Raw genomic sequence first — 15,458 nt, 5'->3', positions numbered from 1 at the left:
AATTTTTTTTTTATTACCTTCTTCTCTTATGATTTCTAAGTTGATAAAAATTTTAATTTGATTCTATCTCCTGAGGCAGACTCCCCTAAGCAAATGAATAACATGCAACACCATGTCACCATCAACTTATGAAGAAATCCAGGCATCCTTGTTTACCATAATCACAACAAGAGCGCATTGTTAAGAAGACCAATCTGCGATCATACCAGCTGCAGCGTATAATATATCTGAAGCCATATCTCAAAAACTTCAATCAAATATTTTTGTCGTTACTTCGGGGGTGCTCAGATTTCCATTGTGTCAATTAGACATTGCATACTCCATAAACATATAAATGATAGTATTATGTTTCTTATAAATATTTTTCTACTACTTTGCTGTAAAGTACAAGGTTGATATTTACACCAATATTATTAAACCATCTACTGCTCTAAGTACATTAGTTTTCCAAAACAAATTGTAATGAAGATTTAAGAGAGAGACTTTCCACAACATCAACAACCGAGATGAACGTAAAGACCATTTCCCAGTTCAAATTTTCAAGACATTAGCAACCTCAGGTTCAGATACAACCAATTTTCCAAACGTTTCCTATCTAGGCGTGATGGATGGAACGACTCCACTAACAAGGTCACTGCCAGATACATCTGATGACACAAAAGGATTCCTCACATTAGAGGATGATGATGGTGAAGTCATTGCCTTTTCAGAACCTGAGAGCATAGGATCTGCTGTTTTAATGTCAGAATCAGGCATCAGAAGCCATATATTTTCAAGTTCTCGGACCACCTCTGCCATTGAAGGTCTAGCATCTGTCTCATCTTCACAACACTTGAGAGCCAAAGTCAAAAATTTCACCACACATTCAGAAGGATAAGATCCCATTCGATCATCAATAACTGAAAAGATCATACCAGATTGATATGCGACATTAACCTGGAATGGATAAAGACAGTCAAAAACTACAAGTGCTCATTTTATTACACCAAATTTAAGCCACTGTTGCCTAGAGGATGATATGATAAAACATTGAAATCTTTTTACAATCCTATGCCAAACAGAATTTTATACAGTGAAGATCACTTTGTCATAATTTTGTTCTCATATCATCCTCTAGGCAACAGTGGCTTAAATTTGGTGTAATAAAATGAGCACTTGTAGTTTTTGACTGTCTTTATCCATTCCAGGTTAATGTCGCATATCAATCTGGTATGATCTTTTCAGTTATTGATGATCGAATGGGATCTTATCCTTCTGAATGTGTGGTGAAATTTTTGACTTTGGCTCTCAAGTGTTGTGAAGATGAGACAGATGCTAGACCTTCAATGGCAGAGGTGGTCCGAGAACTTGAAAATATATGGCTTCTGATGCCTGATTCTGACATTAAAACANCTATTATCATTTCATTTTTATTTGTTTTACCAAGAAGGATTGGAAGCCCAGGCTAGATTGTCAAATGAAGAAACATATAAAACTTATAGGCACTTAACATGTGGCACTGGTGCCATAATAAAGAGAATAATGATGACAAAATCAATGATAGGAGGTGGAAAAATTCACTCATCAACCTAGGCTCATGAAGTTTATAATTCTATTTAGGAAAATGTCATAAATAAGTGTCTTACTGGTGTTCCCTTCACAACTGTGGATACATGAGCAGGCAAATCCCCTTCAATATCTGGAACTGGTGCAAGTCGAGAAAGTCCAAAATCAGCAACTTTTGCTGTATACTTAGAGTCCAATAATATGTTGCTGGCCTTGATATCTCGGTGAAATATTGGGGGATTAGCTTCCGTATGTAGGTAGAGGATGCCCTTAGATGATGCCAGGGCAATTTTCAATCTCATAGCAAAACTCAGAGGATCTTTAGACTTAACTGTATTATTGCATACATGAACCATAAATAAGCTCATTTGAATGTGATGTAGAGTTTGAAAAGTAAATTTGTTAGGAGAAACAAACTTAGAGGGTGTATGTAAGGTGTACCAGAAAGGTGATCCCGTAGAGTACCATTTGACATGAACTCATAGACCAACATCTGCATCCACAACAATACTAACATGAAGCTCTTCCCAGGCAATATTTTTGAACAAATTCAGCCATAGAGAATGAAAAACACCAGTCCTTGGTGTGAAAGCCAAACAATTTTGCAGGAGAAACATATTGCTCATGAAGAACAGTACTATAGAAAGTTCATTGTGAAAGGAGATAATAAGTTGTTGATACATTTTTTTTAATCAAATCATCCTTAATTTATGAAGAACTCTGCATATGCATCTACATTATTAACCAAAAAAAAAAAAAAAAGTTCAAAAAACAAAAAGTTGGCAGCATCTCATCTATAATGTCTCTAGATTGAGTTTGATTTATTCTATTGTTTTTATTATTATTATTATTATTATTTATTTTTTCTTTGACCGTTTTCATGACCTTATGATTTAATTGTATCAACTTCCTAAGTTGATGGGAATCATCAACTCGTGTTCGTGTATTCCACTATGAGAATGATGGATAATCCAATCTTTTGTAAAAAAAAAATTCTATTTGTCCAATCAAGATAAGAATAAGCACCTGTTCACCTTCTTCATCACAAAATCCAATCAAAGACACAAGGTTTCGATGATGTAACCTTGACAACAATTCTATCTCTGTCAAGAACTCCCTTTCACCCTGTAAAGATCCCTCTTGTGCACGTTTTATGGCCACAAGTGTACCATCAGCTAGAATGCCTTTATAAACCTTCCCATACCCTCCTTGGCCAACCTGAGCAGAGCTGTTAAAGTTGTTTGTAGCCAGAGCCATTTCTCCATAAGTGAAATCCTTCACACCATCAATTTTCATGCTGGTCCTAGACGCTGTAATTTAAATACAGGTCAAATGTTAAAAATGAAAGATGCTGTGCCCATTTGTTTTAAAATAACTAATACAATTATGCATACTATCAGAATGCTTTATTGTATACATATATGTTGTGTGTGTATATATTTCACTTTATAAATGAAAGGCTGAGTGGTTATTATTTATTTTAGAGTTGGTTCGAGCCAGCATGCCACCAAGTCTAATGGTATTTTTCATTAAAACACTTCATCCCTAAATGATGTTTCCATTCATGGGCCAGCCAGAACTTGGCTGAAGCTTTCCCATACCAATAGTTTAGAGAGGGCTATAATATTGACCATTTCAGGCCAGTTTGAGGCCTTTGTACCTCATGCTGAGCTTGGACAAGTGTCAGCCTGGCAAGCTTGACAGGCCTAATTAAAACAATTACAGGGAAAGTGAAAAATCATGATATGTCTACCTAAACATCCTAACTTCATAAACATAAGATACTCACGATGATGTCGTTTTGAAACTGCATGGTGCTTCCTCATGTGCACTCTCAGTATCAGAAGAGAAACTATTACAGACAATATAACTGCACCTGCAACGGTCCCCACCACTATGCCAGCCAATGCACGCTTGCTTATACCAGAGCTTGGAGAGTTGCCAACCTCTGTGACATTAGTGAAAATTATTAGCATAAAAAATTCAAAACCATCCAACAATATTCATCTCATATATGAATATATGAAATTAACATGTGCCTGACACATAGTTCATCTATGCTTGGGGTGAATACATAAGTAACACCAGGTGTGAATTAGAAGCTTCCTTCCTGGCCAATATAGAACACAACTTAATTGCCCAGAAAAAAAATATAAAACCTCTTGAACTGAGGATATTGCAGTTATTCACTTGTGAGTGCAACTGTATCTACAATACCACTGAACATAGCATCACTATGGTGAAAGCACTAAACTGCCTAGATCAAGCCTATCTTCAAAATGGTTGGCAGCAAAAAAAAAAAAAGGTTGATCTCCACTAAAATGTGCCACCCACAGACACACAATTGCTTAGAGTGACAAGCATAGGCCAGCTCTGTATGGACTCAAACACAGGTATAACCACTAACAGAAAATAATGCCACAAACCTAAGATTATCTATTTAGTATAGAGGACTTCAAGGTGTAGGTCAAATATATTAGAGAAAGCAGTTGTACATTCTTCAACTGGTAAATAAGCATAAGTTCCAACTTCAACAAAGCTCTGTTGCAAAACATATCAGACAAGGGTTTCAAGACAAACCAGGTTTATAAATATCCAGGAGATCGAGGCCGAGAAGTTCATAAGGTCCAAATATGTCACTATCAGGAATTTTCCATGATGTGAAGTTGCTCGTGATTCGCTGAACCTCACTACTATTGAATGTGGCATTGTTCTCAGGAAAAAACTTTAAGGTTATCTTCAGTCGAGGTCCTTCTTGCCATGACCATAAATTTTTGAAGTCCAGCTGATTAAGAAATAAATTGAGACCTTCTGTCATGTACACTTCAAAGTCATCTATGTATGGACGAAAATCTGTGAATCCAGGACTTTTCAACCGATATTCAACAATCAGAGGGGCAGCACAGATACAACTTTGAGTAGATGTGGTGGAACATTCGTAAGATGGTGGGCATACTGTAGGGATAGGAACAGGAGTGGAATTTGTTAAAGGAGTGTCATTTTCAGGTTGACAGATCTGAAGATTTACATTGCTGTTGCAAAAGGGATTCCCTCGAAGCCTGAAAATTAATTATCAAAACACGTGACATGATAATTGTATCAATGTGTATGTCTGTTACACCTCCAATTTTTTTTTTTTTTTTTAATTATTAAAACTNATGTCTGTTACACCTCCAATTTTTTTTTTTTTTTTTAATTATTAAAACTAAAAGGAGCACATCTTAACAAGTAATCACGTTAATTTAAGATGCATTTTTTTACTCATGAAATTCTGTATGAACCTAATTAGCAAGTGCAAATTGGGAGCAAGTATAGAAGCAAACCAGACAGTGACATCCAAAGGTAGATCAGTACTGCCAGTAATAGTTGAAAGATTATTATTCTGCAACTTCCTGCAATTCCAAAGGGCCACAAGCAATCGCTTAGAAAATCCAGTATTAGATGCTTGTAAACTTATTGAAGTCAATCCAAGATGTTACACATTGGAATTTTACAAAAGAGTGTGCTGTAATCAGAAAAACGAATCAACTTTATTTGTACCAATTTAAGAACAAGATGTCTGAGAGCATGAACGTGCACACACACACCCAACAGAAAATTATGTTTTTAACCAAGGGAAATAGAAACATTGTCGCTCAGATCTTACACTGTAAGGTTTCCTTTTGCATTCGAAGGCCTATTATCCCAAATGGCAGATGAAACTGAACCGTCCAATGAATTATTTGCAAGTGACCTGCCATGGGGAATAATTTAGCAAATAAAGCCATTTATTTATTAACAGTTTAATTTATTGACTAATATCAACTAGTAACTTTATAAGTAACGGTTGAGATGAGTGGAAACTCAAATTTAGATAGATATGAAATGATTTACAATAATATTGAACAATAGAACTTGTTAAATTACCGATTGTTACAAAAGCTTAAGCTTTTGGGATAATTGGTAATTTAACAACTAAAAATACGAAAGGAGGAAAAAAGCAAGGGGAGGACTACTCACAATTTCTGAAGAAGAGGAAGACCCGAAAAGTTTGTGGGAATTGTTCCCGTAAGATTGTTGTTAGATAAGTCGCTGAGCATATTGATTGAATAATAGATATCAGAAGTCAAGGGAATTGCTCACGTAAATTATGTTCAAAAACTGAAAGATGTGTCTGAATATTTTGTAAATTTGGAAAATAATTTTAAACAAAACACAAAAACCAGCAGATGACATGTCATTCAAAAGATGGAGAATCTTACATAGTCGTGATATTCGCAGAAAGTCTGTTTTGAGGTATGGTTCCATTTAGCTGATTTGAACTAAGATCTCTGAAATTTATGTAAATTAAAATTAAAGTATAAGTAGCTAGAAGACTGATCTTTGATAAAGCAAAGAGAAAATTTTATTCAGCCTGGTGCATTTATCTTTTTGACTTAAAAGCTCATTCATAATCAGTGTCAAATAGATTAAAAAAAGGAAAATAGAATAAAGCAACTAACATATAACCAAGCTGTGGTATTTGACTCAAATCAGGAATCGGTCCTTGCAAACTGCAGTTCCTAAGACTCCTGGGAAATCCAACCAAAACACAAATATTATCAATCTTGCCGTGAAATATCATGTGACGCGGATATGCATACTCCTTGATTGCCATCTTGCAAGCATATAAAGCTCCAAATAACATGAAACATTTTTGATATCTGATTACATAAACTGGTATGGAACATTGCATAAACCTTCAAAGGATTAATCATTAATTAAAGCAATCCTGACTTGTTCAGTGTACCAGTGGCCTAGAAGTTTCAAAGAAAAAAAAAAACTTTATATGCCTCCTTAGTTGGCTTAACAAACGCCACAATCGAAGTTAGGTAACATTCCCATTTAATTTCTTTTCAATCAATGTTTGAATAATTTATATATTTCCAACAAAATGTATACCATCCTATCAATTTTATATTATTTTATATTTTGCTAGTTTTTCCGTCTGTTGGAATTTGGTGCTTGCCGAAGAACATTCAAAAGTCAGAAATATAAACATCCACACACTAGAAATGTAAACATCACCACAAGATATCAATATTTAACAAGGTTCGGCAAACTCAATGCCTACATCCATGGACAAACAACAGCAAAAATTCACTATCAAGAATATGGATTACAACACATAACTAATTCCTAGAAACTAGACTCACACTCTCACAACAATACTCACAACCTTCACAAATACCAACACACTCAAAACTTCCCACAAATGCAAACAAATCCAATACACCAAAACAAACTCTGAATATCAACTCACAAACTTGACCTTTCACTATCCAAAAACCCAATACACCCGATGATACTATCAAAGTAACACAATAAACAAACTTTCAAGTCTCACATGCAAGTCCCTTTCAAACTACTCTTCAAAGAAACCTACTCGTGTTCTTCTAATAGTCTTCCCTTCTCTCCTCCATATGGTAGGATTTATTGGGAGAAAACCACAAAACCATTTACAATCGTGTCTTCTATATATAAGGTGTCAGTATATATTCCTAGGTGGAAAAGAAGTATCAAATTACTTCTTTTATAAGGAATAAATTTTCCTTCCACACCAAAAAAACTAAAACCAAGTCAAAATGGGAGAAAATTTTCATCGAATCTCCACACGGACTCAAATTCCATCAAGTAATCTTCATTCTTTCTATAATAATTCCATCATAGTCTAAAAAATTTTTCCTTGAATAAGTTGATCATCATTTCCATTTCTAAAGCCAAACTTTTGCACGCCTATATCAAACCAATCACAAACTTGTACAAAAAATCTTTTCTTGAACCACACTAGGATCAACCTAGCTTTGATAACAACTTGTCGGAATTTCGGTGTGCATTTACACAAACAAGAAATAAAATATCAATACAAGACAACAATGTTTAATGTGGTTTGAACAACTTTATGCCTAGATCCACAGGTAAGGCAACCAAAATCCTCTATAAACAATATGAACTACAACCACAAAACAAAATCACTAACTCTTACAAACAATATTCACTGACTTAACAAACACAAACTAACCCATATCCCAATACACCCAAAAGAAACTCTCAATACTAAATCCCAAACTTGACACTCTTTTAGTACCAAAATCCCAATACACCATATGCTGTTATTACAATAACACATTAGTCAAACTCTAAAGTCACATAGGTGGGTATCCTTAAACCCCAAAAGAACTATCAAGCTACTATTCAATGAAACCCACTCATGTTCTTCTTAGTCTTCTTAATATCTCCCCATATGGGGAAGACCTTTTGGGCCAAAGCCACCAGATATTTCACAGTGCTATCTATATAAGGCTTCAATACCTATTCCTTAGTGGATAAAATAAATCAAAATCTTTTTGCGCCACACCTCAAGGCTAGCACCTCAATCCACCTTTACTTTTGAAACCTAGTTAAAAACACAGGACAATAACATAATAATATACACTTACAACTTCAGCAATTTAGACATGTTGCCATAAGAAGCTGGAATTGTAGTTCCATCAAAGTTATTGTTATCAAGTTGGCTGCAAAACAAAGAAAATGAAGCATCAAGAAACTTGAGAAAAGATTACTTGAAGTATTATTAGATTATAGAAAAAGGAAAATTAGAAATCACGACCTTGTTCAAGAAGAGAAGAAAAAGAAAAATATAATAAATTTAGAAATCTTAATTGTAACTGTAATGACATTTTTAAGTGATAAAAAACAAAAATATTTATGTTCCAGGAAATAAGAAACCATACATTATCAGTAAATTTGGCAGTTCGGAGAACTGTGGAGGAAGATACCCTGATAAGTTGTTATTATCAAGAAGGCTGCAGGTGAAGAATTGAAGATGGTCACTGATCTCACAGATTGTAATGACAGATGAGACATATAATATACAAGAATATGAGCAGTTACCGACTTACATGTGAACAAGACTTGGTAATCTGGATAGCTCAGGTGGTATTTGCCCACTGATTGAATTGTTGTTCATGTGACTGCTCATAGAAAAGAGAAGTAGAAGGGTTAGTCATTGTAGAACTGATTTTAGACTCTATAGCATCAGAAACACACTCACAAGTGCTTTGTTTTGTTCAGGAATGCGAATGATTTAGGTAGTGGTCCTGATATATGGTTTTGGTCAATTTGTATTCTGTCCAAGTGTGGAAGATAACCGAGCTCTTCAGGCAAGGGACCTGTTAATTGGTTTCCATTCAGAAGCCTGGAACATACAAAATATTAAAAATGGAATTAGAGACAAAGCAATGTACTGCAGATTTGCAATATTAAAATATCATGTATTCAGAAAAGCGCCGATGTATAAAGTAAATTAGTTCAGATACACGGATTATTTCCTATATTATTCAGAATTCAAAGGCTTTAAAATGCAGAAACTAGTAGGCAGCATATCTGCATTTCTTAATGGTCTAAGCATGTATTCCTGTGATTGCAATATTGAGTGTCTAACATATCCAACAGAGAAGCTGCTCAACTTACAAGAGAAACAAAGACGTAATATTGCCTATCTCCTTTGGTATACTCCCACTTATGTTGTTCCACATAAAATCCCTTCAACAGAGTAGACACAGAAAAATATATCAGTAGATTAAGTACATCAAATGCTACAATGGGGGTGAGAATAACAATGATCCAGAACATCAAGTGAAAGAGGTAACCAAGAACTTTGAACAACAAAAAGTATCATAGCACAGAAATGCAGCTTTCATATATGCTTTTCCTTACAATATTGTCAAATTCGATAACTGGCCAAGCTCTGGTGCTAAACTTCCTGACAAATTCATATTTAATAGTAACCTGCAGAGAGGCAGCCCAAAAAGGAATTATTAAAGCACCACATTAGTTCTTCAACAGAAATTCCTACATGCAGTAAATAGAAAAGTTGTATCAAAGCTTTCATAGTCTTATATCTGAACCATATTTTCTAGAAAAATTGGGAAACACGGGGCTATTAGATCAAGTCCCAAAATTTTTTTTGAATCTTAAATGAACTAAAGAACCAAGGAATTTCATTCCCTTCATCAACTAATATGACTAGAGATAAAAGTGGAATACGAAATATCTCATCATGCAAGGGGGACAAAAGAAATAAAGAAAGAAAAGTGTTCTATAAAAAAAAAAAAAAAAAAACCTTTATATGCATCCTTAGTTGGCTTAAAAATGCCACAATCTAAGTTAGGTAACATTCCCATTTAATTCCTTTTCAATCAAAGTTTGAATAATTTAATATTTCCGAAAAAATGTATACCATTCTATCAATCTTATATTATGTTTTATTTTGCTAGTTTTTCCATCTGTTGGAATTTGGTGCTTGCTGAAGAACATTCATAAATCAGAAATATAAACATCCACACACAAGAAATATAAACATCACCACAAGACATCAATATTTAATATGGTTTGGCAAACTCAGTGTCTACATCCACGGACAAACAACAGCAAAAATCCACCATCAAGAATATGGATTACAACACATAACTAATGCCTAGAAACTAGACTCACACTCTCACAACAATACTCACAACCTTCACAAATACCAACACACTCAAAACTTCTCACAAATGCAAACAAATCCCAACCCCAGTACACCAAAACAAAGTCTGATTATCAACTCACAAACTTGACCTTTTCACAATCCAAAAACCCAATACACCCAATGATACTCTCAAAGTAACACAATAAACAAACTTTCAAGTCTCACATTCAGGTCCCTTTCAAACTACTCTTCGAAGAAACCTACTCATGTTCTTCTCATATTCTTCCCTTCTCTCCTCCATATGGTAGGATTTATTGGGAGAAAACCACAAAACCATTTAAAGTCCTGTCTTCTATATATAAGGTGTCAGTATATATTCCTTGGTGGAAAAGAAGTATCAAATTACTTCTTTTATAAGTAATAAACTTTCCTTCCACACTAAGAAAACTAAAACCAAGTCAAAATGGGAGAAAATTTTCATCAAATCTCCACACAGACTCAAATTCCATCAAGTAATCTTCATTCTTTTTGTTACAATTCCATCATAGTCTAAAAAGTTTTTCCTTGAATAAGTTGATCATCATTTCCATTTCTAAAGCCAAACTTGTGCGTGCCTATATCAAACCAATGACAAATTTGTACAAAAAATCTTTTCTTGAACCACACTAGGTTCAACCTAGCTTTGATAACAGCTTGTTGGAATTTCGGTGTGCATTTACACAAGCAAGAAATAAAATGTCAATACAAGACAACAATGTTTAATGCGGTTTGAACAACTTTATGCCTAGATCCATGGGTAAGGCAACCAAAATCCTCTATAAACAAAATGAACTACAACCACAAACCAAAATCACTAACTCTTTCAAACAATATTCATTGACTTAATGAACACAAACTAACCCATATCCCAATACACCCAAAAGAAACTCTCAATACCAAATCCCAAACTTGACACTCTTTTAGTACCAAAATCCCAATACACCATATGATGTTATTACAGTAACACATTAGTCAAACTCTAAAGTCACATAGCTGGGTATCCTTAAACCCCAAAAGAACTATCAAGCTACCATTCGATGAAACCCACTCATGTTCTTCTTAGTCTTCTTAATATCTCCCCACATGGGGAAGACCTTTTGGGCCAAAGCCACCAGACATTTCACAATGCTATCTATATAAGGCTTCAATACCTATTCCTTAGTGGATAAAATAAATCAAATTACTGCTTGTACAAAGAATATATTTTTCTTTCACACCAAGAAAATCCAAACTAAGTCAAAATAAGAATCTAAGACAATTTCCAACATCCTATTATTTCAGTTTTGCATTTTTGCCAAAATAATAAACAAAACCTTTTTGCCCCACACCTCAATCCACCTTTACTTTTGAAACCTAGTTAAAAACACTGGACAATAACATAATAATATACACTTACAATTTCAGTAATTTAGACATGTTGCCATAAGAAGCTGGAATTGTAGTCCCATCAAAGTTATTGTTATCAAGTTGGCTGCAAAACAAAGAAAATGACGCATCAAGAAACTTGAGAAAAGATTACTTAAAGTATTATTAGATTATAGAATAAGGAAAACTAGAAATCACGACCTTGTTCAAGAAGAGAAGAAAAAGAAAAAGATAATAAATTTAGAGATCTTAATTGTAACTGTAATGACATTTTTAAGTGATAAAAAACAAAAATATTTATGTTCCAGGAAATAAGAAACCATACATTATCAGTAAATTTGGCAGTTCAGAGAACTGTGGAGGAAGATACCCTGATAAGTTGTTATTATCAAGAAGGCTGCAGGTGAAGAATTCAAGATGGTCACTGATCTCACAGATTGTAATGACAGATGAGACATATGACATACAAGAATATGAGCAGTTACCGACTTACATGTGAACAAGACTTGGTAATCTGGATAGCTCAGGCGGGATTTGCCCACTGATCGAATTGTTGTTCATGTGACTGCTCATAGAAAAGAGAAGTAGAAGGGTTAGTCATTGTAGAACTGATTTTAGACTCTATTGCATCAGAAACACACTCACAAGTGCTTTGTTTTGTTCAGGAATGCAAATGATTTAGGTAGTGGTCCTGATATATGGTTTTGGTCAATTTGTATTCTGTCCAAGTGTGGAAGATAACCGAGCTCTTCAGGCAAGGGACCTGTTAATTGGTTTCCATTCAGAAGCCTGGAACATACAAAATATTAAAAATGGAATTAGAGACAAAGCAATGTACTGCAGATTTGCAATATTAAAATATCATGTATTCAGAAAAGCGCCGATGTATAAAGTAAATTAGTTCAGATACACGGATTATTTCCTATATTATTCAGAATTCAAAGGCTTTAAAATGCACAAACTAGTAGGCAGCATATCTGCATTTCTTAATGGTCTAAGCATGTATTCCTGTGATTGCAATATTGAGTGTCTAACATATCCAACAGGGAAGCTGCTCAACTTACAAGAGAAACAAAGACGTAATATTGCCTATCTCCTTTGGTATACTCCCACTTATGTTGTTCCACATAAAATCCCTTCAACAGAGTAGACAGAGAAAAATATATCAGTAGGATAAGTACATTAAATGCTACAATGGGAGTGAGAATAACAATGATCCAGAACATGAAGTGAAAGAGGTAAACTTTGAATAACAAAAAGTATCATAGCACAGAAAAGTAGCTTTCAGATATGCTTTTCCTTACAATATTGTCAAATTCGATAACTGCCCAAGCTCTGGTGCTAAACTTCCTGACAAATTCATATTTAATAGTAACCTGCAGAGAGGCAGCCCGGAAAGGAATTATTAAAGCAGCACATTAGTTCTTCAACAGAAATTCCTACTTGCAGTAAATAGAAAAGTTGTATCAAAGCTTTCATAGTCTTATATCTGAAGCATATTTTCTAGAAAAATTGGGAAACATGAGGCTATTAGATCAAGTCCCAAAAAAATTTTTGAATCTTAAATGAACTAAAGAACCAAGGAATTTCATTCCATTCATCAACTAATATGACTAGAGATAAAAGTGGAATATGAAATATCTCATCATGCAAGGGGGACAAAAGAAATAAAGAAAGAAAAGTGTTCTAAGTGGAAGAATTATGCAACATTATTCGAATCAATATTGCTCCCTGATAGAAATAAAATAGCAAAGGTTAAAATCATACAATTGATCTACATGTAGATATCCATCATCTAACGTAGTATTGTAGCACACAATCCCTGTCCATTTTGATGTACATGGATCTCCTCGATCCCAGTTACTCAAATTCCCATTGGGATCTATCAATCTGCTCTTGATGGCCTGCAATGCCTTCACTGCAAATGAATAGAAATGTTAATCATCATTTCATCAACATAAACATTTACAAAATTCACTAGCTTTGCTGATCCATGTGTTTCTCTAATTCTAGTATCAAGGTTTCCACATGAAAGGAAAAGGCAAAGTCGTTTTGAGCATATACAATCAAATAACAACAGCTCAACTATATTCAACAATAATCAGTTATGACTTAGGGGAAGTGAGTATTTGATATGTGAAGTTCCTGTAAATAAAATGGCGATGCTAGGTATACTACAAATTTTATTACATAAGCCTTACAAACCGATGTGTCACCAATCTTTTAGCATTTTCCTAAATGAAATCGCTTGTTAGAGAGTTCACGGGTAAATTTTCAGAAAACATGTGCCCATGACCAGTGTGAAAGCTGAATTGCAAAAAAGCTTATGAATCATAAATTGCAATTAAAAGTACAGCAAATTAAACTAAACAAAATCACCTTCATCCTTGTTAGTAATCCGAATATCCTGAGCTCCGATAAGTAGTGAGGAACAACACAACCATGCAACAATAAGTAACCCATACGTCCAAGCTTTTAACAGATACATCCCACTAACACAGAGAGAGCTAGAACTCTCAACTTTTTCTTAGTACCCAAGACTGGAATTTGTGTTAGAATCCCAGTACTCCACCTTATAACAAGAAACAAACTACATCAAAACTCAAACGAACACAATCAAATTCTAAAGCAGTTCAATTCATCTAAAAATAACTTTTTTAACTGAGGTAATTAAATAAATGAACAATCAAAGAACTCAAAGTAAAGTACAGCAAAAATAAACCTACAAGGCTCCAAGAAGAATATAAAATAAGAGAATCACTCAAGGCTCTACTCCCATATTACAGCTTGAGAAGAAACAAAGCAGCCAAATTGCCATTAATAATTAAATTGTACATATTTGTAAAGGTTATCACAAGAAACGAAGAAATACTTACTAGAATGATGTAAGCAGATATTTCATGCTACAGAACAGATGAGTATCTAAACGGAGAAAACGAAGTTTGAAAAGGGGGACCTCGTGGTTGTGGAAGGTGGCATGTGTTTCTGACCAGGTCACCATAACTAGATTTAAGAATTTGTTACCAATGGAGGCGGTGAATTGGTGATAGCCATCTCTATCACACACATGAAAGTGTGTACTTTTAAAAAATTCTGAGTGGAAAATAAATATATTCATATTACAGACATTACTGAATGTCAAAAAGATTGAAGAGGAAGTTGAAGTTTGAGTTTGATAGATAATGCAAAAATTGTAGGCTTTGGCGTTGGCGATATTGACTTTTAGGGGGGAGTGGTTGCTGAAGGTGGGAGTAGGAGAGTTTAATATAATAAAACCAATAACAGAGCAATCACAGCGATGGCTGACAAGACAAGAAACCTATGTTTTTGCGCTTTGTGGCGCTAGTGTGAACATAGCATGGAATGGAATTTGGAACGTGGAAAGACAAAATTAAGGCAGACTGTTTCTTTTACTTCCAAGCAAGATCTCATTCCATTTTTGAATCTTCTTATTCCCTTTTAACTTTTGTTGGGTTCTCTGTCTCTTTCATCCCCACCCCACCCCCAACCAAAAAAAAAAAAAAAAACTTTTGTTGGTTTCGGTTAATAGTTGCCTCTATACCATTTATTAATAGACTATGTTAAAAAAAAATTATATTACTTTTATAAGAAATGTAAAAAGTGTTTACAAAATTAATTTTTTTCTCACTAAAATGTAAAACTTACTTTGTAAGTTTCACCAAAATTTATTCCAATCCCTTCTAAGTTTCAAGTTTATTTATTTAATTAAAAAATATAATTTATTATTGAAAAATATTTCCATAACAGAAGTTTACAGAGTGGCCTTAATTGAATAAATTTGAAATATAAAAAACTTGAATAAATAAAAGCAAAATTAGATGACTGAAATGAATTTTGTGAAACTTAGAAAGTAGGTTTTGCATTTTAGCTTTATTTTTTCTTTTCCCATAAAAGTTTTTAAAAATATTTTCTAATCAATATCCATTAACTTCTCCCATTTTTATTTATATGTAAGTAAGACATATAGCGTTTAAAAAATCAATTAAATGACACATGTAAT

At 34.0% G+C, this 15,458-nt stretch overlaps 1 protein-coding gene across 1 annotated transcript; it reads right to left on the bottom strand.

Annotated features, from left to right (window-relative positions):
* Nucleotides 1–325: 325 nt before the first annotated feature.
* LOC112007250 (probable LRR receptor-like serine/threonine-protein kinase At1g06840) lies at nt 326–14,651 on the bottom strand. Its single transcript, XM_065761577.1, has 20 exons — nt 14,314–14,651; nt 13,817–14,009; nt 13,205–13,355; nt 12,742–12,813; nt 12,502–12,573; nt 12,083–12,226; nt 11,931–12,002; nt 11,763–11,834; nt 11,469–11,543; nt 6,027–6,095; nt 5,787–5,855; nt 5,545–5,616; nt 5,192–5,278; nt 4,869–4,937; nt 4,126–4,604; nt 3,335–3,493; nt 2,572–2,855; nt 1,987–2,038; nt 1,604–1,876; nt 326–971 (listed from the first exon to the last, which is right to left on the bottom strand). Exons 2-20 carry the CDS (start codon nt 13,923–13,925, stop codon nt 592–594), a joined length of 2,760 nt encoding a protein of 919 aa, XP_065617649.1. The 5' UTR covers nt 13,926–14,009; nt 14,314–14,651; the 3' UTR covers nt 326–591.
* Between the last annotated feature and the right edge of the window lie 807 nt (nt 14,652–15,458).

Source organism: Quercus suber, unplaced genomic scaffold (genome assembly GCF_002906115.3).
Source record: "Quercus suber isolate HL8 unplaced genomic scaffold, Cork oak 2.0 scaffold_420, whole genome shotgun sequence".
Classification (NCBI taxonomy): Eukaryota; Viridiplantae; Streptophyta; class Magnoliopsida; order Fagales; family Fagaceae; genus Quercus; species Quercus suber.
The sequence above is the reverse complement of the archived record's forward strand: the minus strand, read 5'-3'. Positions and strand labels throughout refer to the sequence as shown.